Source organism: Pelodiscus sinensis, chromosome 3 (genome assembly GCF_052426305.1).
Source record: "Pelodiscus sinensis isolate ZL-2025 chromosome 3, ASM5242630v1, whole genome shotgun sequence".
NCBI classification, from domain to species: domain Eukaryota; kingdom Metazoa; phylum Chordata; order Testudines; family Trionychidae; genus Pelodiscus; species Pelodiscus sinensis.
In genome coordinates, this window is record NC_143054.1 from 139,263,176 (window position 1) to 139,288,044 (window position 24,869).

The 24,869-nt window shown below is 42.8% G+C and overlaps 1 protein-coding gene across 2 annotated transcripts in view; it reads left to right on the forward strand.

Annotated features, from left to right (window-relative positions):
- VIT (vitrin) overlaps positions 1-24,869 on the forward strand; it is an 84,223-nt gene that overhangs the window by 39,679 nt on the left and 19,675 nt on the right. The window contains exons 7-13 of one of the 2 annotated variants that reach the window (XM_006131292.5): positions 346-426; positions 3,379-3,582; positions 4,358-4,408; positions 10,527-10,565; positions 10,668-10,724; positions 12,567-12,629; positions 17,656-17,703. In XM_006131292.5, the coding sequence (XP_006131354.3) occupies positions 346-426; positions 3,379-3,582; positions 4,358-4,408; positions 10,527-10,565; positions 10,668-10,724; positions 12,567-12,629; positions 17,656-17,703 (543 nt within the window). The remainder of the gene's footprint in view (positions 1-345; positions 427-3,378; positions 3,583-4,357; positions 4,409-10,526; positions 10,566-10,667; positions 10,725-12,566; positions 12,630-17,655; positions 17,704-24,869) is intronic. The other variant, XM_006131293.5, reaches the window with a different exon arrangement.

The window sequence follows — 24,869 nt, forward strand, 5'->3', positions numbered from 1 at the left end:
GGATTCTAGCTGTGGATAGGGGGCGTATATTTGCCTTTTTGTCTGATGCCATTTACTCACGCCTCTTGGAGTGATCAACTACGTGAACAATAATACGCAAATACCATAAAAAATTACGTCAACTGTCAACAGCCCTTTCAAAGAATAGCTATCCCCTATTGGGGGTTTATGCTTCTTGACCTGTGGCTAGTAGGGGAACACACATCCACCCACAATCAACAGATCCTTTTGCTTTTTTCCTCTCAGTTTGCTGCTTCTTGGGGCATGGTGTAGGAGGGCAGCTGGATCTCTATCTAGCAGCCTCCTCAGTCAAACACACACCCGGTTATTTTTTCTTTCATACAGAACCTAAAAAGTCAGCACAAGATAGGAAGGCAACCAGGAATACAGACACCTCTAATGCATCAGAAAAATCACCTGAACAAGGTATGGGTTGTGCATCACAGCAAATCCTTAGATGTGAATTAGCCCATCTGTCTAAACAGTCTGCAATGGGTTACAAAAAGTCATTTGAACTTGTAGTATGTACCAGTGTGCCTTTCCTGCAGCCTTCACTCTGCATTCTCATAGCAAAAGAATGAGCCTCTGCTTCTGCAAACCATCACCAAAGAGCATGCTGAGATAAGGAAGGAAACGGGAGTGAGAATGCAAGTGGACCATCACAACCGAAGCTTTTCATTTACCATGGTATTGTTCTACTGGAGTGCAATATTAAGGCTTACACTGTGGCTTTCAGTCACACTCTTACCCACATCCTCTCTGTGTAGGAGCATCCGTGCATGTACAGCAACTTTCAGAAGTACTGTAGCTGAGGTTGGCATAATGATTCCAGCAGCACCAGATACAAACTCCCAGCAATGTCCATTTGCTCCTCTCTTACAGGGTGTAGTGTGTTCTCCCTCTCTTCTGCATAGCAGGAAGGACAGAGCCATGTTTTGTCAACTCCGTCTTCCTAGCCCTGTTAGTATTGTTGCTGTCTTCAGATTTGCCTGACGTTTGCATGCTGTCAGTACAAAGATCAAGAATACGCCTTTTCCCTAGCAGCTGGGTGCAAAGTTAGATGGTGGGACTTGTGCTTTGTTCTTGCTACTTTTTTCTCGTTAGCACATCTGAGAACAATTTAGCTCTAAGGAAGTTATTTTTGTTTGGGTTTGGTTTTTTATTTTGTTATATTTTTGTTGGGGTTTTTCTGGTGTATCTGTTTTGGTTTTCTTAGCTCTCTTTGTTGCCCCTTGAAAACAATCTGAGGTTTGACTTTTAACTGGCTTGCAGCAGGTAGTAAATAATCCAGTAGTGCCAAGGATGATGCTTTCCAACAGGAGAACAACAATGAAACACCACGCTGTACAGATGTAGCCATGAATGGAATGAATAATGATTCATAGCCCTGCTTCACTCCCCAAAATGTATTGGATCTTCCTTGGGATTGTGAGTTAAGTGCAGAGGAACTAGATTGAGGCCAGTTATCTGAAATGTTTGTTTCTGTGGCAACTTTTGTAGGTAGACCAAGATGGTAGATTTGAGAGAGAGAGATAGAGAGAGAGAGAGAGAGAGAGAGTGTGAGTGTGAGTGTGGGTGTGGGGGGGGGAGGGGATGTTATAGCGGATATACACACTATATATTTTAGAGAGTGTGTGTGTGTGTCTGTCTGCTCAAGATCTCCTCCTAAACAGTAAGAGCTAGGAGCACCACATTTGGTATTCCAATTCCTCTTCTCCTAACATAAAGCAACACCAGGAATTGGTTGTGCCACAAAAATGGGATGTGCCTGGAATGAGATTGTTTCCCATATCGTGGAAACGGAGGGGCTACTAGGAGAGACAGTTATACTGCTGAGTGACCACAGGGAGGTGGCCACACCAGTAAGAGAGTGGCCAGTTGAGGAAAGGGCTCTAAATGTTGCCATCTACAGGTAAGGTTCCCATCCTGGTCCTGGCCATGGTTGCCCCTCCCCCCCCAAGGCTGATCCTCATGCCCCACAGGGGGAGCCCAATCCACTGCCCCCCAGCCTGCTACAGGGGGAGCCCAAGCCACCATCCCTCTGCCCTCAGCCCCAGCACCAGACCGGGGTGAGGTACCAGGTGAGTAGTGCAGCCTCTGTCTCCACAGGGACCTCAGGCATTCCAGGAGCTGCTGCCTCCAGACCAGCCTGGCCCTCACCGCTGCAAGGGGCCCCAGAGAGCCCCCCAAGACTTGCCAGCCCCTGGCCTGAGCCCCCCCCCCATGTCCTGCCCTAAATCCTATACCCCCAAATCTCTGCCCTGAAGCCCCACACTCCTTGCCCGGACTCCTGCACCCACCACCCCATGTCCTGAGCCTCCCATAGACCCTACCTATGGACTGACTTCTGCACCTCCACCCCCTGCCTTGAGCCTCCCAACACCCCAAAATGAGTTAAGGACTCGAGCAATGATGGGTACCATCTACCAGTTGAAATATAAAATCACATAAATACATGAAATCATTTCTTATAGTGATATTCAGTAGACACGTTTGGCAGCTAGCATATTTGGAAGCATTTCATTTCCCCCTCCATTATAATAGTGGACATCCACCCTTTAAAATACCTGGTTTGAGGTGAGTCACATTTAGAATAATGTAGGTGTCCCCCCTCCCCATCTCTAACCCCCCAAAAAAGACTGTACTATCCCCACCTCTCCTCACCTCATCTCAGCTAAACAGATGGTTTCTGATCTTGACACAATTCCCTGAAGCATTTTCCCCTGGAAGTTGTCCATGCTTCAGCAAACCAGCAGTAGTGTGTTAGGTACTGCATTTCTCAGTTTTGCTCAGTGACACGCTAAATGATTTTATAATACCACAGATAAAATGAGTTACATTTACATAGAGTTTCATCTGAAGAAGTGGGTTGTGCCTACGAAAGCTCATGATACCATCTACATGTTTTGTTTGTCTTTAAGGTGCTACTGGAGTATTTGTTGTTTTTTAAGTTGTTGGTTTTTTATAGAGTTTCTAGTTGCCTTATTATGTAGAGGAAACCAGGCCAGAACAATAGAAATTGTCTGCAAATCAGCACTATCAAGAGCATTGTGTTTTTGATATACTTGTTAGGATCCAAGATTCTCTTGTAAAAATGGAGAAACTATAGGGGAGAATCAAAGGCATGAAAGCTCCAAATTAATTTTTTGTAATTGCTTTCAGCAAGATGGTACAGTACTATGCCACATCAAGACATATCCTATAGATACATACAGCAGTGGATAAACAGCATATTAATAGGTTTGGTGCTTAAAAGCATTTTCAGGAATATAGCCAGAATGAACTTGGACTACTTTGTTGCTCATTTAATACAAGTTGACACCGTTTATGATGTTTTTATATCTGTCGCATCTAATTACATTATAAACTTTCTTATAGCTGATACACTCCGCAAAGAATATCAGACATCTCCAGGAGCGGTTCCCACCACACAAGTTCCAACCACAACTCTGAAGTTCATCATGACTCCAGAACTCATCAGCGCAACACCAAAGCCAACTACAATCCTTGCAACAACCAGCATCACAACTGCTATCACCACTGCCAAACCTCGACATGCGATGCATAAGGTCCGGGACATAGGTCAGTAGAGCCAAAGCAGGGATTTTTACTCTCTTGTTGACCTGCACCTTTCCTAATAAATAATGATAATTAATATTAGCCCTTGTTTAGTAATCCATCAAAATGTATTCAAGAATACAATGTAGGAATATTCATAATGTATAAAAGAATCAGCAGAAAGGAGGGGTGGAATTCATGTGGTATAAGGCTAATATTGATTTACATGTGATTACAAAGCCTATCTTGGAAGATAATATGTGTTTCATGAACATGAACTTCATTTTATGTAAGGATAGACTGTAGTAGGTAAAAGTGGGTATATTCATATGAGTCATTATGTGCTCACTTCAATTTGTGTGCTACTTAGGGATACCACTTTCATATAGATAAAGACGTACATCTGAATTGCATTGTTCCTCCTGAGTTAGGACCTTCTCCAGTCCACAATAAAATCATGATGATTTTCAAATGTATTATTCAACAAATATTCTTTAGAATGTTTTGACCGGCTATGCAGATGGGCTGATAATTCAACACACAGATTTGAGAATCATTTGGTTAATTTCATGATAACTTTCAAATATCACTCAAAACAATTTTTTTTTTTTTGCAATTACTTTCCCTCCGGTCCTAATTGGACCCTACAAAAGAGCTCTCTCCTATGGACTTTGCTCACCTGATGCTCCCTGATCCTCCCCCGCCCCTCCCTTTCATTCATTAAGAAGCATGTACATTGTTGCTATTGTTTAACATATTTTAAAGTTAGAAACTGCAGTGGTTTTTTTTTTCTGCCTAGGTCCTAGCAGCATCCATCCAGTTTACTCAGCTGCGGCAGCTGCAGCGTCAAGTAAGTACAGTGCTGCAGTTCATGGCTGTGAGGAGTGGATAAAGTGTACATCAAAGCAGCAGTGTTGCAGTAGAATTAGGGCTGAGAGTAACAGGTATGGAATGAAAGTCTGGCCCAGTGAAGCCAATGGCAAAACTCTCCTTGACTTCAGGATGGCCAGGATTTCACCCCAGTTTTTAAAGCGGAACTTGAGAAAATCCTGCACAAACCTGGGAAGGGATTCCCAAATGTGAGGGCCTGAACTGAAACATCTACATCTGTGATCAAACATGAAAGTAAACACATAGCCTAATTCACAGAGATGCTGAGCAACCACAATACAAGTGGGAGATTCTGGTGTTCAGCATCTCTGAAAATGAACCACTGTTACCTAGGGGGCTAACCTGGGCTACTTGTTCGGAAGTGTCGGTGTTAGTAAATTATGGGTTCTCTGTCTTCTAGCACTTCAATTCTGAACTTCTTGATGCATATTTTCATGTTGATCCCTCTGTTTTACATCCCTCCTCCAAAAACAAAATGTTGGTCTTTCTATGACATATGTAATTCGGACTGTAGAGTATTTAAACGTACTCAGTGAGAGGTGAAAGCTTTAAAACACTGACTTAAGTTAGGCCAATGCTCTTTGGAAAACCTCAGACCAAGTCTCAGAGTCTGGCATTAATATGATGTTTTTCCTGGCTTTGCATTAGCGTTATTGACAACAGCATCATGTTTAGTCCAAGTTCCTCCTTCATCTTGATCCAGAAACCTGCTTCTGTTCTACCCCACAAACTCTAATACAAATATTTGAAGCAGCCTGCGGTATTTAATTACTCAGCTGCGAAGAAAAAGAAAGGCACGTTCAAATGCTAGCAAGTTTCTCTGGGCTGAGCACTGAAATTTGTCTTCTACTGAAAGAAAAGAAACATGGGCTGTGCTTTGCTGTTACATCTGCCACCCTTTCTGAACACCTGGTTCATCCATTCTGCTCAGATGTACGCAGGTACAGCTATCACTGACCAAAGCCAATGGGAATGGTGTTCATGTATCTGAATGCAACATTGGGATGTTTTGTCTTCTGAAATAAGCTTCTTTGAAATGAAGAGTAGTTGATTCAGAACCGTATCACATGGATGCAATGGTTATCTGCTAGCTATTAAGTACTGAGAGCAAGATGCATTCAATTATGTTGTGAATCTTACTATAATATCTCAACACCAAGGAATACTTTAAAGCCTGGCAGGAGAAAAAATAGGAAAAAGATAAATGACTTTGTATTCTTGAGGCCTTTCTTCTAATGTGCCAGTGTTCATCGCTAGGGTAGATTGTCATGGTGAGGAGATGCACTGCAGGGAAAGACCTTTATGGAACTCTGGCTTTTCATTCTCTTCTATGCCAGGGCTTCTCTTCTGGGCCTCTACAGTTTCACCTTCACCTCACCTCTTAATTCCCCCTTTGGGCACCTGCTTTCCGGTGGCCTTGAACAGTGCCTATGCTCTCCAGTTGTATTCCTCTTTTTGCCCTTCACAAACATGGAACGAGATCCTTAGGTCCAGATTCTCAAAACATATTGGGATGTCTCATTCTCATTGATTTCATTGACGATCTGGGCTGGTGTCTCTTAGGGACAGAATTACAAATGTATTTAGGTGTGCTAAGATACAGAACGGGGTCTAGTGGGATTTTCAAAAGCGCCAAATCAAATGACCTTGGAATTAGGTGTTTCGGTCCTTTTAGGCCCATTTATAAATTACTCTAGTATGTGAATTTATCTTTAGGCCTCTAAATATCTTAGTAAAACTAGCCCCTTGTGCTACTTCCTTTCCTGCAGGACAGGACACAATTTAGGCCATGTTTTCTTTTAAAAGATAATTAAATGTCTCTAAGATCCCAAATAAGTAAAGGCACATAGATAAAGGATGAAATCCTATCCCCATTCAAATCAATGTGAGTTGTGTCATGTATGTCAGTCAGGCCAGGATTTCATCCTGAGACTTTAAAAGGTAAAATGTATATGCTTTTTATTTGTCTTTGACTAGACTCTTAATAGCATTTTAAATCTAAGATTTCATCTTAAATGTATTGAGGTTATGGATTTCAGGAAGGCAGATTTTGATAAGCTCAGAGAACTTGTAGGTAAGGTCCCATGGGAAGCAAGACTGAAGGGAAAAACAACTGAGGAGAGTTGGAAGTATTTCAAAGGGACGTTGTTAAGGGCCCAAAAGCAAACAATTCCGTTGTGTAGGAAAGATAGAAAATATGGCAAAAGACCAGCTTGGTTTAACAAGGAGATCTTGCATGATCTCAAAATAAAAAAGGAGTCATATAAAAAATGGAAACTAGGACAACTAACAAAGGATGAATATAGGCAAGCAACACGGGAATGCAGGGGCAAGATTAGAAAGGCAAAGGCACAAAATGAGATCAAACTAGCTACAGGCATAAAGGGAAACAAGAAGACCTTTTATAAATACATTAAAAGCAAGAGGAAGACCAAGGACAGGGTAGGCCCACTGCTTAGCGAGGAGGGAGAAGCAGTAACAGGGAACTTGGAAATGGCGGAGATGCTCAATGACTTCTTTGTTTCGGTCTTCACCGAGAAGTCTGGAGGTGTGCCTAACGTAGTGAATACAAGCAGAGAGAGGGTAAGTTTAGAAGATAGGATACACAAAGAACAAGTTAAAAATCACTTAGGAAAGTTAGATGTCAGCAAGTCACCAGGTCCTGATGAAATGCATCCCAGGATACTCAAGGAGCTGATAGAGGAGGTATCTCAGCCTTTAGCTATGATCTTTGAAAAATCATGGCAGACAGGGGAGATTCCAGAAGACTGGAAAAGGGCAAATATTGTGCCCATCTATAAAAAGGGGAATAAGAACAACCCAGGAAATTATAGACCGGTCAGTTTAACGTCTGTCCCAGGGAAGATAATGGAGCAGGTAATTAAGGAAATCGTATGCAAACACTTGGAAAGTAATAAAGTGATAGGGAATAGCCAGCATGGGTTTGTGAAGAACAAGTCATGCCAAACTAATCTGATAGCTTTCTTTGAAAAGATAACGAGCCTTGTGGATAAGGGAGAAGCGGTGGATGTCATATACCTAGACTTTAGTAAGGCATTTGATACGGTCTCACATGATATTCTTATTGATAAACTAGGCAAATATAACTTAGATAGGGCCACGATAAGGTGGGTGCATAATTGGCTGGATAACCGTAGTCAGAGAGTTGTTGTTAACGGTTCTAAATCCTGCTGGAAAGGGATAACAAGTGGAGTTCCTCAAGGGTCTGTTTTGGGACCCGTACTATTCAATATCTTCATCAATGATGTAGATATTGGGATAGAGAGTACTCTTATTAAGTTTGCAGATGATACCAAACTGGGTGGGGTTGCGACTTCTTTGGAGGATAGGGACATAATTCAAAATGACCTTAGCAAGTTAGAGAAATGGTCAGAGGTAAACAGGATGAGGTTTAATAAAGAGAAATGCAAAGTGCTCCACTTAGGAAGGAACAATCAGTTCCATACATACAAGATGGGAAGCAACTGTCTAGGAAGGAGCATGGCGGAAAGGGATCTAGGGGTCATAGTGGACCACAAGTTGAATATGAGTCAACAGTGTGATGCTGTTGCAAAAAAAGCAAATATGATTCTAGGTTGTATCAACAGGTGTGTTGTAAGCAAAACTCGTGAAGTCATTCTGCCGCTCTATTCTGCACTAGTTAGGCCTCAGCTGGAGTACTGTGTCCAGTTCTGGGCGCCACATTTCAAGAAAGATGTGGAGAAATTGGAAAGGGTACAGAGAAGAGCGACAAGAATGATTAAAGGTTTAGAGAACATGACCTATGAAGCCAGGCTTCATGAACTGGGCTTGTTTAGTTTGGAAAAAAGAAGATTAAGGGGGGACATGATATTTTCAAATATCTAAAAGGGTGTCACAAGGAGGAAGGCGAAAATTTGTTCCTCTTGGTTTCTGAGGACAGGACTAGGAGTAATGGGCTTAAAGTGCAGCAGGGGAGGTTTAGATTGGACATTAGAAAAAATTCCTAACTGTCAGGGTGGTCAAATATTGGAATAAATTGCCAGGGAGGTGGTGGAATCTCCCTCTCTGGAGATATTTAAGAACAGGTTAGATAACATCTGTCAGGGATGGTGTAGACGGAGCTTGATCCTGCCTTGAGGGCGGGGGGCTGGACTCGATGACCTCTCGAGTCCCTTCCAGTCCTATTATTCTATGATTCTATGATTCTATGAATTACGCTTCTAATGTGAGTCTTGTCCCAAAAGAGGAGAAAGGCCATGCATGCAGAATGATTATAAGGGACCCGGGTGTGGAACAGTACTTCAGTAATTCTGAGGTCCAGGGGAGATAGCTTGCTCTCAGGAATAAGTTGGGACCAAACACGTCAATATGATTTTTAGGACCTTGCCAAATACTGTACAGGCAGTCCCCGGGTTATGTACAAGATAGGGACTGTAGGTTTGTTCTTAAGTTGAATTTGTATGTAAGTCGGAACTGGTACATATTGTAGCGGAAACTCTAGCCAAACATTTCTCCAGAGCTCAGTTTTATTCTCCCACACCTCACTTCCCTCAGTCCTTTATTCTCAAGCTGAGGTGTCTGCTGAGAAAAGCCGCTCCGCGTCTCCCTGGTTTGCTGGGGGCGGGGGAGGCGCTAGCTTCGCATCTCCCTGGTCTGCTGGGGGGAAGCAGCTAGTGCGGGGTTGCCTCACCCCGTTTGTAAGTAGGGATCCGATGTAAGTCAGATCCATGTAACCCGGGGACTGCCTGTATTTATACACCAACTGTGACATACTGCATCATGGTTACGTCTTCTGGATTCCAGATACGCCATTTAAAAGAAAACCCAACCCTTGCCAAGGATTTAATAAAAAAAGCCTTCATTTTTATCTGGTCATCAGAGATTCCCTCGGATGCTTCAGCTCTTCATGCATTCAGTGCTCTTTTCTGAGCAGCAGGCTGGAGCTTTCACGGACACCCAGCTCCACACCACAATCTGTCTGGTCCAAAATTTCAAACAGTGGGATCCTGTAGAAACAGGCGAAGGAATCAAACTCTCTCTTATTTGCCCGGGCGAATGGAGACTCACATCTGACCGTTGTGGTACATTGGTAACTTGCTTTCAAACGGCACCGCCTGTGTAAACGCCCTCAGAACACAGTGCCATTCAAAGGATTACCACTATGGCTGCATCTATAAGACAAGATGTGTTGCCACTACCAACCACTGGTATTAGGAAAAGTTTACGGGGTTAAACCAGAAGTTGATTTATGGCTTGGAGTCTCTCAGAGGAAAATACTTTGTGCTGCCCCTAACAGTCCTTGTATTTGTGCTTCCTTCCTTATAGTCTTCCTTTTTTCTTCTTCTGTTTTTGCCTTGTTTTCCTTTTCAGAAAATATGAATTAATAAAATCTCAATGTAATCCCCTCCCCTGATTTTACACCTAAACATTGATTGTCTTGGTAGATCCCACGGAATCAGGCAAAAAAAAAGCAGTGATAGACCTGCATCACTATAAGCCCAATCTTGCACATGATTTAGGCATGAGAAGCAGGGTTGCTGGGTGCCTGGTTTTGCCCACAAAGTCTGGTAAAAAAACAGGGCCTGGAAGTCTCCACTCAGGTTTACTGACTGGACATCAAAAGTCTGGTTACTGCAAGTGAAGGATGAGGGATAGGCACTGGATCATCAATCTACCCCAACCCTTACTCGGCTGGGGCTGGTGCAATGCCTGCTTGGGTGCAATCCCAGTCTCTTACTTTACTTATGGATTTATAACCTGTCCATCACCAATGGCTCTGAGCATTAGAGGAGGTTTTGCAACAAATTGATAACAGTAACAAGTCACCAGGACTAGATGTAAAGTGGCAAATGTTAACTAACGTCAGCAGAAACAAAAAAAAACCCCAAAATGATATATATTTTTACATTGCCCCCAAAATGAAACAACTTAAATACAATAAGCACAAGCACATTGCTGCAGTGTAAGGAAAATTCCATACACACATCATTAACTCTGACAAATGCAAAATGAAAAGTCTGAGAAAATGCCAGATAATAACAGCCTTGAACTAAACATAACCTAAATGACATTGTTCTGTTTTAATGCCTACTTAGGGCAGATCCAGGCTGTACAAGGAAGAGGCCAGAATCAAGGTATGTCCTTAAACCAGTACAGATTTAGGAGATATTATAATTAAAATAATAAAAGCAATTATATTTAAATTCGGTGAATTGACCAATAAAATGTTTTTAAAGCATTCAGGAGTACTTCAACCCATGCTAGTAACAGAAATATTCCTCGAGCCAATACAGGTAACAGCTTTAAGTAACTTTTCAAATGTTTCTTTCTGGCAAATTATACCATTTGCATCTACTGCATGTTAAATAACACAATATTGTTTCATCTTCTAAGCTCTTTTACAGCAGCCTGCAATACTAACAGACATTTTAGCAATAAGAGGGTGATCAGGGAGGACATGGGATGGGGGAGGTATCCTAGTGACAGATGATGTGGGAAAAGCTGAAGTACTTAATGCTTTTTTTGCCTCTGTCTTCACAAACAAGGTCAGCTGCCAGACTACTACACTAGGCAACACAGTATGGCTATGTCTACATGATGAGTTTTCTTGGAAAAACTCATCTCATTTGCATATTTTCTGCCGATCCATTTTTGCGCTGGGGTTTTTACACAAAAACAAGCAGTGTGGACGTTTTCTTTTTACACAAAATCCCCCTTTTTCCACAAGCTCGGTAAGAGAAGATGTCCACACTGCTTGTTTTTGTGCAAAAACACAGGACAAAATTGGAGTAGTAGGAAATATGCAAATGAGATCGTGACTTGCAAATGAATCACACATTTGCATATTTTTTGCCAAGAAAACTCGTAGGGTATGTCTAGACTACATGCCTCTGTCGCCAGAGGCATGTAGATTAGGCTACCAAACATAGGAAAATGAAGCGGCGATTTAAATACTCGCCGCTTCATTTAAATTTACATGGCTGCCACGCTGAGCCGACAAACAGCTGATCAGCTGTTTGTCGGCTCAGCGCGATAGTCTGGACGCGCGGGTGGCGACATCAAAGGTATTTGTCGACCACCCAGGTAAACCTCATCCCAGGAGACATACCTGGGCGGTCGACAAATACCTTTGATGTCGACACCCGCGTGTCCAGACTATCGCGCTGAGCCGACAAACAGCTGATCAGCTGTTTGTCGGCTCAGCGCGGCAGCCATGTAAATTTAAATGAAGCGGCGATTATTTAAATCGCCACTTCATTTTCCTATGTCTGGTAGCCTAATCTACATGCCTCTGGCGACAGAGGCATGTAGTCTAGACGTACCTGAAGTGTAGACATAGACTATGGGAAGGAAGTGGGCAATCCTCAGTGAAGAAAGAACAGGTTAAGAACTATTTAGAAAAGCTAGTTATGGGCTGGATTTAATGTATCTGAGGGTGCTAAGGGAGTTGGCAGATATCATCGCAAAGCCTGTGGCCATTATCTCTGAAAACTTGTGGAGATCAGGAAAGGTCCCAGATGATTGGAAAAAGACAGTTGTAGGTCCCATCTTTAAAAAAGGGAAGAAGGACAATCTAGGGAACTACAGACCAATCAGCCTTACCTCAGTCCCCAGAAAAATCATGGAGGGAATCCTCAAGGAATCCATTTGGAAGCATTTGGAAGAGGAGAAAGTGATCAGGAATAGTCAACATGAATTCACCAAGGGCATGTCATGCCTGACCAACCTGATTAGCTTCTATGATGAGGTAACTGGCTCTGTGGACATGTGGAAGTCAGTGGGGGTGATATACCTTGACTTTAGCAAAGCTTTTGATATGGTCTCCCATAATATTCTTGCTAGCAAGTCAAGGAAGTATGGATTGGATAAATGGACTATAAGATGGCTAAAAAGCTGGCTAGACTGTCAGGCCCAACGGGTAGTGAGCAATGGCAAACTGGGGGCTGCATCTGTTCCCCAGGCCTTAGGTTCCCAGCCCTGCTTTAAGGGTACTTCTTCCTTTTTTTTTTTTTTTTTCCTTTTCCCTTGCCTTTAAAAGAAATGAGTGAGTATTATTTTCAGGTCCATTGTACACCCTATAATCACATTCCTCTATACTAACCAACTGAAGCTGATGCTTGTGCCAAATCCCACAGGTATTCAACACCAAGAGTCTGTTGCGGCCTTCCGGAAACCTGCTGGGTCTCCAGTTCATCTTGGTAAGCTCTCCTGTTAGGAATTGCCTAAAGTCCCCTCATTTCCCTTTCATTTTAAAATGGTTGCCATTTGGGATATGTACAGGAGTAAATTACCTTTCCTGCGAGGTTCATGGTGCTCCTTTGGGACACCTACCGGTTTATATCCACTGAGCAGCTGCCATATTTATGAATGTGAAAAAGCACTAGCTCAGTGAACCATGTGCTTGCGTGTAATGTTGTAACGTCTCCTATGACGTTAGCAATTTTCCCTGTGGATACTGAAATTGAATGTCAAAGAGATCAAATATCTCATGCACCTTTTCTTGCTTCAGATTTCCTCCTCTCCTCTGCCTAGCTCTTACCCTGTCATGCCCCCTCCCACCATGCTTATGCGTCTCTCCATCACAGATAATCCTCAGCCTTTTGTTGACCCTCTCACTGCTTTTTGTTCTTCCCTAATCCTCTCTCATCAATGCCAAAAAGCAGTTCTTGCCTGTGCACGCAAGTGAGGCATGGAGAAGGTGCAGGCACCAGCCCCCAGTTACCTGCCTGCACACGCTTTTAGTGCAAATGAGCTCTCTCTGGGGATGCCACCCCCAGCTGTGCTGATTCTCTGATTCCTCATGCACGTGACACCATAAGGGGGGAAAGTTCGGCTTAAAGGAGCTGAATTAAAGCTGGTAGGAGTCTTGCTATGGGACTGAAGGAGCTGCAGGTGTTTCAGTCTGAGAGAATCTGCCCCTAAGAAGGAGGGAGAACGATGCCAAGATGGTTTTGTTGTGTTATTTTAGTGCTGCTAATATTTTGTTCAAACACCCTAATGTTTCTCCAAGGTACTTACAAAACAGAAGTTCCATATCATGAATGATGATGTTGTTTTAATCATAAGGAAACCAAAGAGGGGAAAAATCAGTCTTTGATGGAGTGATTCCCAACAAGCCTTCATCTAAGTCTGTTTTCAACACTAGTTTTGGTATCTCAAAAGCGTTGCTGCCAGCCAACTTCAGCACATGACTGAAGGGAAGTTATTGGCCCACTCCATGCTCTCTTGGAAGGAAATTTTGTTTTTCTTAATCACACAAGGAGAACACACACTTCTTGTGGAACAACTAGGATCAGTTTTGCAGGCTTGGCCTGATGTTTGAGGAATTTTTTATCATTGCCCTAGTCACACCTGTTTAAGCTGAGGTCCATCCAGATAAATCCATTTTCTTGCCAAATTTCTTCCTTCACTTCTTCAGGAATTTCATCTCCCACAAGCAACTGATAATGAACAAACTCTTCTTGCAGCTCTCCACACTCTCAACAATTTAACTTGGGTTTCAAAACCAAAACCAAAAAAAAAAAAAAAAAAAGCCATAACCCATCACCACCACCACCAAACTGTTTATAAAATACTCAGTACTCAAAAGTTTTAATGTTGCTCCATTCCAGAAGTCAGCAAACTGAGAGTTCACACCTACTTGATCATTCATGGGTAGGTTGTGTTATGTTCATGGAATACACACAGAGAATGTAGATGAAAACATCAAATACTCTTCTGGGAAGGTTGCAGTGTAACACTACTTTTGTTGCTTCAGGGGGTAGCCAAGTTAGTCTGTTACAGGGGAAAAAAAAACAACAAATGGTCTGGTAGCACTTTATAGACTAACAAAACATGTAGATGGTATCATGAGCTTTCATGGACACAGCCCACTTCTTCAGATGACCAGAGTTATGAGTTTAGGATGTGAACAACCAAAATAAATAGAAAGGGGAAGAGGAGGTGTGAGGGGGGAAAAAGGAAGCGGGGGCAGGGCGAAGAGGAGGTGGGAGTCAGAGAGCAGAGGGAATCAGTAAGTATCTGAAGATTGGGTAGTTAATATGAAGCAGATAAGAATCAAAGTTAATAGATAGTACCCTTCTGAGCTGTTTGCACCTTCAATGGCTGTTAAGTTGGTAGTGTCCCAACCAGCTTTCATCACGATTGAGTCCATTAGCATGTGAATTGAATTTGTGAATGAATTGTAATTCCAATGTTTCCCTGTTGATCTGGCTTGTGACAAGACAGCTACCTGGAGATCTTTTAAAGAGTGATGTGGAAGATTGAAGTGCCCCCCAACAGGTTTCTGTATGTTTCCTTTATGTATATCTGATTTGTGTCCATTCCCATAGAATAGTGATAGAAATGTAGCCGTGTTAGTCTGGTGTAGCTGAAACAAAATACAGGACTATGTAGCACTTTAAAGACTAACAAGATGGTTTATTAGATGATGAGCTTTCGTGGGCCAGACCCACTTCCTCAGATCAAATAGTGGAAGAAAATAGTCACAACCATATATACCAAAGGATACAATTAAAAAAAAATGAACACATATGAAAAGGACAAATCATGTGTTCATTTTTTTAAAATTTTATCCTTTGGTATATATGGTTGTGACTATTTTCTTCCACTATTTGATTTGAGGAAGTGGGTCTAGCCCACAAAAGCTCATCATCTAATAAACCATCTTGTTAGTCTTTAAAGTGCTACATAGTCTTGTATTTCATTCCCATAGAGACTGTCCAGTTTGTCCAATACATATAGCAGTGGGGCACTGCTGGCATTTGATGGCATAGATCAAATTACAGGATATTCAGTCAAATGAACTTTTGATTTGGTGGCATATGTTGTTGGCTCCAGTGATGAATTCACTAGTATAGATATGTGGGCAGAGTTGGCATCGGTTTTGGTTGTAGGGCTGGGTTCCTGGAGGCTTATGATGTGGTTGTGTGGCATGATTAACAGAAATAATTTGTTTCAGGTTGAGGTTGTCTGTAAGCGAGAACAGGCTTTTCTCCCAAGGCCTCAGAGTGAGGAATCATTTTCCAAGATGAGTTATAGATTGTGAATAGTGTGCTGGAAAGTTCTGAGTTGTGGACTGTAGATAACAACAAGAGGAGTTCTGTTATTTTTTCTTTTGGGTCTGTCTTGGAGTAGTTCATGTCTGGGTACTTTTTTGGCTCTGTCAATTTGTTTTTTTCACTTCTCTAAGTGGGTATTTCAGTTTTAGGAATGATCTGTAAAGATCCTGATTGTCTGTCTGTGGGGTCGGAGCAAATCTGGTTGTATCTTAGTGCTTGGCTGTGGACAATAGACTGAGAAATGTGTCTGGGAAGCTGGATGTATGAAGGTAAGTGTAGCAGTCGGTGGGTTTCCACTATAGAGTGGTAGAAATTTGTCCATTATTTAACTGTACTGTAGTGTCCATGAAGTGGATTTCTCATGTAGACTGGTCCAGGCTGCGGTTGATGGTGGGGTGGAAGTTGTTGCAATCCTTGCATCTGTTTTCCGTGGGTCCATATAATGAAGAAGTCATCGATGTAGCATAAGTAAAGTAGGGGTATTATGGGGGCAAGAGCTGAGGAAACGTTGTTCAAGGTCAGCCATAAAGATGATGGCACATTGTGGTGTCATGCCTGAACAACACAAAGTAATGAAACCCAGAAAGAGAGAAAGCAGGTTGGTTTATAATGCAAAGAGGCACAACTTACCCCACTTTCTTCTACGCTGGTTCTTTCTAGACTGATTATCATCACACACGTTCCTATAGAAAAACTCTCGCCTACTGTCAGATCAAGGAAATGCCCACCACAATTCTTAAAATAAAGCTTGACATTTCAACAAAGTCTTCAATACACCACAGCGTGTTCAGCACATACTGGGTAACAAATGACAAGTAACAAATCCTGACTCCTTTCAAGAATTTCGATTTCTGTCTCTCAGGGATGTAAATTTCATCTTCAGCTTTTCTTATAATCTCAAAGAATAAGACATTATTGTCATCTTGCTGCTCTCTCTGAGAGTTAAGGATTGTCCCATTTGCAATCAGCCAACTCATTTTTTGTCATTTATCTCTTGTTAACGAAAAAAATGTTTGCAAAGGAAAAGGGAAGGACCACTGCCATAGGGGTTTGGAATGATCTGTGAAGTTCTTGAAACCATCTTATCATCTGAGTGGAAGTAGCTCTCAAGCAGGGCATATCCAGAGAAACTCCAAGAGTACTAGGCAAATTATGGAAGCTAATCTTTCTTTGGCTATGGAAGGGTTGAGCTAGGACAGAAGTCAATATATACTTTGGAAGGTAGCGGGGGACATGTTTGGTGCAACATTTTTGCCAGCTTGGCTAAAAGAACATAAGAATGGCCACACTGGGTCAGATCAAAGGTCCATCCAACCCAGTATACTGTCTGCCAACAGTGGCCAATGCCAGGTGCCCCAGAGGGAGTAAACCAAATAGGTAATGATCAAGCGATCTCTCTCTTGCCATCCATCTCTACCTTCTGCCAAACAGAGGCTAGGGACACCACTCCTTACCCATCCTGGCTAATAGCCATTAATGCTCTTAACTTCCATGAATTTATCTAGTTCTCTTTTAAACCCTGTTATAGTCCTAGCCTTCATAACCTCCTCAGGCAAGGAGTTCCACAGGTTGACTGTGCACTATGTGAAGAACTTTCTTTTATTTGTTTTAAACCTGCTGCCCATTAATTTTTTTGGTGGACCCTAGTTCTTATATTTTGTGAACAAGTAAATAAAATTTCCTTATTCACTTTCTCCACACCACTCATGATTTTATATACCTTTATCATATTCCCCCTTAGTCTCCTCTTTTCCAAGCTGAAAAGTTCTAGTTTCTTTAATCTCTTCTCATATGCAGCCCGTTCCAAATCCCTAATCATTTTAGCTGCCCTTCTCTGAATCTTTTCTAATGCTAGTATATCTTTTTTGAGAAAAAGTGCTAAAGCCCAGCCTTGCCCCCATGTTAATGTAAGTGAATATGAAAAAAACAAAACTGACCTAAAGAGATGTGCTTAACGTAGAGACAGAAGACAAGAGGCTACTAAAAAGGGCTTGAAATATGTTCATAAACGTTTCCACGTTTACTGATAAAAAAAAAAACCTCATTCAACTCTTTGCAACTCGTTCTACAAATTAACTCTTCTAAAGCGTGCAAAGTGGTTTGTAACGTCCCATAATGCCATGATTTTAAGTAATAATTTCTCTTCTCTTTTTGTGCATGAAAGCTATGGAAACTGACTCGTGGAAATCTGAATCAAGCCTTTTTGACACAGGTAAATATTTAACACAATAAAATACAACAGATCCACCAGCAACTATACTGGAAATAACCAGCATTTCTAAACCCTTGGGAGGAACTTACACTTTTTAAGAAGGCCCTTGGTAATAACTTCCATTTACAAGAATTATTATGCACAATGACAAATGTGGCTTTCAGCTTCTCTCTGGTAGTTTGAAACTGCTCTGGTGGGCCCGATACTCATATCAGTCTCAAGCAAGCCCCATTCTAGGAACAGAACCAATGAAGTCTACAGAGAGTAGCAACTCTGCAAAAGGGGGTTCTAGCTACTGGAAAAAAGGGCCTAAAAGATTAATATATATCCTGGAAAATGCAGGGATATGGTAACAATCTGTAGAGAGTTAGGCTGTGGACAGGAAAGAGATCAGTCAAATTGTACACAAGAGCTTATAAAGAAATATAAACTGAACACATGGAAAACTCCTGAAAGTAAAATTATGATGTTATGGAATAGTGTCCCATGGGAATTATCATTTAACTTTTCTATTGCAGTGGTGCCTCCAGTTCAAACAGCCCAGTGCCCCATTGTGCTTGGTGCTGTCCAAACATTTAAAAAATGACAGTCCCTTCTAAAATCTTATGATCGGAAATAGACAAGACAACTGGTGTTATATTAGATGATACAATGGGGAACCGTCCTGGACTGGCATGGACCATACGATCCAATCGATTTTTCCATCTCTAGCTTCTATGCTTCATTGATCTCCCCTTTGTGAAACTGTGCTTGCAGCTGTCTTGATGGGCCCAATTTTTAAGAGTTTTCACTTGAAAGTTGAAATTACTTCAGAGCCGAGATATGAATTAGACTTGCATTAGTTCCAATACGTGGCAAAGCACATACATATTTGAATTAAAACTCAGAACCTGAGTTAGAAGAGGTGATTCTATATCCATAACTACGGCTGTATCTACACTGCAGCATTTTTCCGGAAAAACATTACTTGCGTCCACACTGCCATTGCGTTCTTTCGACAGAACGGAAAGGTTTTTCCCACGGCGGTAAACATCATTCTATGAGGAAGAAGCCTTTTTCAGAAAAAGCTTTTTCGGAAAAAGGCGTGTGTGGATACAGAAGAGGGAGTTCTTTCGAAAGAAGCGGCTTCCAGGAAATAACACAGGTGCCCTGGTGGCCATTCTGTCCATACTAATCCCAACTTAAATGCAAGATAGCATCCAATCAATGTGGATACTGTCTTTCGAAAAAGCACATCGCTTTTTCAATGCGCTTTGCTGTGTGGACGCTCTCTCTCAAAATAAGCTTGCAGTCTAGATGTAGCCTATGTAGCATTGTATAAATGAACAGGTTTCCCTGAGACACGGAGGGCAGGCTGAGTTGAAGAGAAGACATTTTATTGGATATCGTAGGCAAGTTCTGTGTGTCTGTTTGAAATGAGCTACAGCACAGTGGCTAGTGGGAAGGATTTATATTTGGAGACCAAAATGAGTGATGACTTTAAACTGGATGAAGACACATTGGTGCAGTCTTCTTTGTGCTTTCTCTGTAACCCAAGTGTGCGTGTAGGCTAGTGATAAAATCTGACGAATTTAGTGTGTCACTTCAGAGGAACAGTTTCTGGCGTGCATGGACCAACTGCTATCTTATGTAAATGAATGGAAGTTTAATGAGCATGTGACAATCCAGTGAAGGAAAATCTAATTAGCATGGCTTGAGCTGCCCATAAAGTAAGCTGAAATTCCCATGGAAATAAGAAAATTAAATGGGGGCTGGTAGAACTAGGAGGCCCACAGGAACTGACTATCTCCCCAATTAGCACAGAGAAATATTTTGTAGGTGGCATTATTTTTAAAATAAATGTATTGGAAAATAAATCAGTCAGCTGACCCACAGCATTCCATAAACATGACATTCACATGACTAGGCTTGGATTGTAGGTAGCTACAAAGCTACCTGAGCTGAACACGCACGTGGAGTATGGACAGAACCTTGTGTAGGTGCAGATCAAGCGATGAGGCACTTAACTATGAATCTGACTTAGTTGCAAAGTTTGGTAGTAGATAGGATGGTAAATGTTCATAATTAATTACTGGGTAATGTTATACTCAGTTGTGCAAGTATGGTGTATTGAGTGCCTTTCCTACACAATGACACATGATTGGTGCACAATACACTAATATGGCCAAGAACACAGAAAAAGTGTGATATTATTTGAGCTATATTAGATGGCTATGTATTTGAAGATGGCAGTGGAATGCATGCACACAGGCTGGCAAGGGGAAGGTTAAGGAACTTTACTCTTGTTGTTTCATGACTTGTAAGTACAATTTACAAATTGAAGCTCTGGACCTGATAAGTATGCATTTGTGCTTTTGCATGTTTGGACCCCAGTTTGCACTTTTGTGTTACTCAGTTACACCTTGGCAAAGCAAGTGTAAAGCTGGTGCACTGCCAGTTCAAAAGGGCTTTTTATTTTCACTGAACACAGATTTGAGACTCGGAAAGGAGCACAGCAGTGGAGAATCTGGCCCTCCATGAGATCAATGTAAAGGAAGAGATCAGAGTAGTGTTTCCACAGGCTCATAACCTGGGCAAAGGATAGCCAGTTTTCAAGAAAGTCTTTAGTGGTACAATTCCTCAATGAAGAGTACTTCCTATTCCTAATGTTATCTTTCTGTGCCCCACCTGCTGCACACAAACCAGGATTGTAATTTTTATAGGAGGATAAATATTTTTTAATGTGTTATGTGAAATACAATGAAAGAAGCAGTTTTGCTCATATGTTCAAAAAGTATTTTTCTTCAGGAAGGTACTAAAAGTGAACACTCGGAGCCCAAAAGTTGAACATTTAAAACAAATGATTAAACACCTGAAAACAATATGCGAGGGTGAGAATGGAAATACCCATTCACCCTTTCAGAGGTTAGTTCTGCTCCCAAGACAATGAAGTCCCTCCTCTGCAGAATTCTCTGCCACAAACTGCCTTTTCTGACCTAAATTCCCATTTTGTTGTCCCATGAATGCTTTCTTCTTGGACTCTCATGATTTGAACTGAACACTGCTGTTCCTTCCCTTCATTTTAGGCAGTCCTTTATAGCTCAGCTCTTTGCTGCTTTCTGCCCATGTGCTGAGCCATAGGCTTTTGTGTCTGCCTTGGCATCAGTGGCTCAGAGCCCCCGGTTCTTGGCCCAATCCTCCATCTGCTCCTACAGAGCTGCAAAACAAAGACCCACAGAGAAATGTACAAAACACTCTCACTTCCAGTCACTCGTCAGTCTAAGTCCAGAGTTTGTTATTGACTCGATAACCTCCTTTGATTTCTTCCCTCTGGAAAGCTGCTGTTCTTTTCTCTCACCTGCTCTAGTTAAATAAGGTGCCATGAATTCTACTGGGTTTTTATTATTTGTAGACCACTCCCAAGGTAAACATGACAATGCCCTTTGCACTTGCCCTGTTACTTGGAAGTTTATTTCTATGGCTATGTCTATACTACAGCAACTACAGTGGTGCAGCTGCACCTCTGTAGCACTGCATAATACTGCTGGTGAAAGCTCTCCCAGTGGCTTACTAACTCCTGCCTCCATGAGATGTAGCTGCTATGTCAGCAGGGGTAGACTGGGCCTAATGGGCAATTCCGATAGATGGGAAAAACAGAAAACATTCAGCATAGCACAGGACTCAGTTTTGCTCTTCAGTAACTTTGCCTTGACCCTCTCAATCCCTGCTAATGTGAAAACAGCACAAGTGCAGGCAAGCATGCAAAAGCAGCTCAGCTATGCAGCTGCCAGGGCACTCTGCAAGAGGCCTAAGAAACTACAGAGAGTTCCCCTACAGCCTAGAAGAGGCTCTAGTGGAGTATATCACTTTGATATCGGTTTATTTTAGAACCTGACCTTTCTGAGGCCTGCCAGTATTTCTCCCTCTTTAGTCTGGTGGTGCTCTTGCTACAGCTGTGGTTAGCCAGAAGGAGCCCAGGCAGGAAGCAGGCCACAGTATGGGTTTTGTGTTGATGGGCTGTGTTCCTGTTATTAAGTTATCTCGGTCTGCTGTCCCAGAGGGGAGCCGTGTTCATCTGTAACTGTAGTAAAGGTGTCACGGGACTGGTCTACCGTGTTGTAGAGTGTCTCCCAACAAAAGCATTTTCCTCTCAGGCTGCTGTCCTCTCATTCACATCTTCTAAAGTCTGGCACGGGAGGGCTGGCGAGAGGCATTAACAACACCACACACCAGAGAGACGCTCCAACTGAACGGGACAGTGCCAGTCAGAGTACAGCACGAGAACAAAGCGCTGGGCATGACTCTTCTTATTTCACAAGGCAAAAGGCTGGCTCTCAAGACTACTTGGGAGGTGGAGAGGAGGGAGTTTCTGGTACAAGGGCAGGCTTCACCAAGTGCCATTGGGGGGCTGGTCTATGTTTCAGGAAGGCTTTGTGTCTGAGAGATGGTCCTGTCAAAAGGCAGGGAGGCAGAGTTTCAGCAATAGGAGAGTCTCTCCCACTCCCCCCCTCAAGATACCCTGTGTGCCTATAGTGGGACCATTGCAATAAGGATGCAAGTGAAGATAGACTGTGAGCTGTGTGGGGCATTTAACCAGCTCCCAGCAGACCCAGAACAGGAGAGGTGCAAGCCTCTGTCCCTGTATGGCTACTTTTTGCTTTACGCATGTAGAAAAGGCCCTCTTGCAATAGAGAGGACCTAAGGAGGAACCCAGCTAACTCAGTCAGAACCTCTTCTACAATTCCCAAGGAATGTAGAGCAGGAGCCATGTCATCCTTTAAATGAAATGTGTAGTCCTCTGTGAGCCTGGGCAGAGAGGCACCACGCCCTCTACCCAGCCGCATCTGGAGAGTCGAGCACAGCTGCAGGCTGTGTCATAGGGAAATGGCTGTGCTTCCCATCATGCCGCAGCAGGCTCCTCAACAGGGCCATGAGGGAAGAGGGGATGATCTTTGCGCTTTCTCCTGCAACCTGCGCCCACGTGGAGACAGCAGCAGTCTGGTAATTTTAGTTCCTCTGTGGGAAGCTGCTTTCTTAGCCAGGAGATGGATTTAAAACGGAGACACATTTTCTCAGCTAAGACTAATCGTTATTATTTCTGTGCATGTTAATGATTATTTGTAACACGAGAGCATGAAGACGCCCCAGCCAGAGGTCAGAACCCCCTTGTGCTAGGCACTGTCTCCACAACAGAACGAAAAAATGGTTCCTGACTCAAAGGTATGTCCACGTTTGTTTGGGTGCAGGCACTTGACGGTTTTAGGAGCTAGCACTGTGTGAAGATTAGTTATTAGAATTCCATGAGAAATTATTGAAACAGGAGTTTGACTGGAACGACAGCACGCTGTTCTTCTTTCTTCCTTTTGGCGTGGGTCTGTCTTCCCAGATGATCTAATCACTAGTATCTAAAGAGTTCCCCTTACATGCTCTGGAATTCAAAGCTGTGTGACTGCCAAGTCCCTTCAGAGCTCAGATGTTGCTTCCTCTGATATTCCTGGGTATCTGCTCTCTGTACTTCTCTCACACTGACATGCGTTACAGCAAAGAGGAACTCTGAGGTACTTTATAACTTCTCAGTTTTTGTCTACAATTAATTCAGACATTTAATGCTACCTTCTTGCCCAGAGGTGGGCAAGAGGAGGACTCTCAGGCACAGAGCAGCCCCATGTCATTTTAAGCAGCTGGCTGCTCCCTGTGGTTCTCTGCTCTGAGCGCCAAGGGCAGGGAGATTTCCAGCCAATAAGCTACAAAATTGTGTTTGGAGCAAGGAGCAATGCGCACCCAGAGCAGAGAGCCATAGGGAGTAGCCAGCCCTTTTGGGCAACCTGGGGCTGTGGCAGGCAGGGAGCCTGTATTAGGATCCTGCCTGGCTGCTGGCTGGGAGCTACCTAGGTAAGTGCCTCCTGAACAAAGCCTGCTTCTGGCTCCCCACCCACTCCCACACTCCAATTCCCTTCCCCGGGTCACTACCCCAGGGCACCACCCAAGCCCTCTGCCCCAGGTCACAACTCCCTCCCAGACCCTGCTGCTGCTCCTACATCCCTCCCCCAGACCAGAATCCTCTCCTGCATCCCTACCCTATCCTAGACCCTGCATCCCAGTCTCCTAACCCAAGCTACCTTCTGCAACCAACCTCTGTTCCAGACCCTGCATCCTCCCCATAGAAAAAATGCATCTCCTGACCGCTTACCAAAATCATGGAGTGGTCCTCCCATCAAAAATTATTGCTCACCCGTGATCTTGCTGGTTTCCTTTTGAAGTCTCTAGCATTTCCTCCGTTTGCCTACTGATGAAGATTCGTGGGCGTTCTCCAACTACTTGTTTCAGTGATAGACAAGCATAACAACCAGTTTGCTATTTCTTTGATAAACAAAACATAATTATCCTCCTACTCAGTAAGTTTTTTCCCTTTATTTGCAGTATTGCCCCCAACTGACTGATTTTAGCCTATTCATGTGGGAAAAAGTTGTTTCTTTCACTTAAGCAGACAGGAGTTGCTTTAACTTAGGAGAAGCTAGCCAGACATTAAATCATGAACTGAAGCCATGTTGAACTCTTTTAATCATCCCTAGGCTGCTCCTATAATACTCTATGATCCAATACGACCTCTCTAGGACACCTCTATTTTATTTTGTTACATGAAGCGAGAAGCAGACTCTTAGATGCTGCTTTTCAGATTTCGTATTTTGGCTCCCTGAATCTTTCCATTGATTGTAATGGGGTTTGGATCAGGCTTTGTTTTTTTCTCTTTTCCTCAAAAAAGAAGAACCTAACATCATAGAAAAAAACTGAAGACCTCATTAATGACTTGCTTCCCCTTCCCAGTTATGTGATAGGATGCTCTTTGTCCTTGCTCACCTCTCCATATAGGAAAACAGAACATGAGCAGCCTGACTCTCCACTGCCTTGAAACCTTGGTAGTCATTTAAATCAGTGGAAAGGATGTGCAAGCTGCCATTAAGTCAAAATGGTAGCATTGTACTCCCACTTTGCATTCAGTTAAAAAAGGAGTAAATGAAAGTAAAAGGCAATGGAGAATCAACTGTCAGGGCACATCTACACTATGCAGAACATCACCGCAGCTGCAGTCAATCTTCCAGAGTTTGATTTAGCAGGCCTAGTATAGACCCAGTAAATTGAACTGAGAGGGTGCCCCCATCAGCACCAGTACTTCTTACTAATGAAGA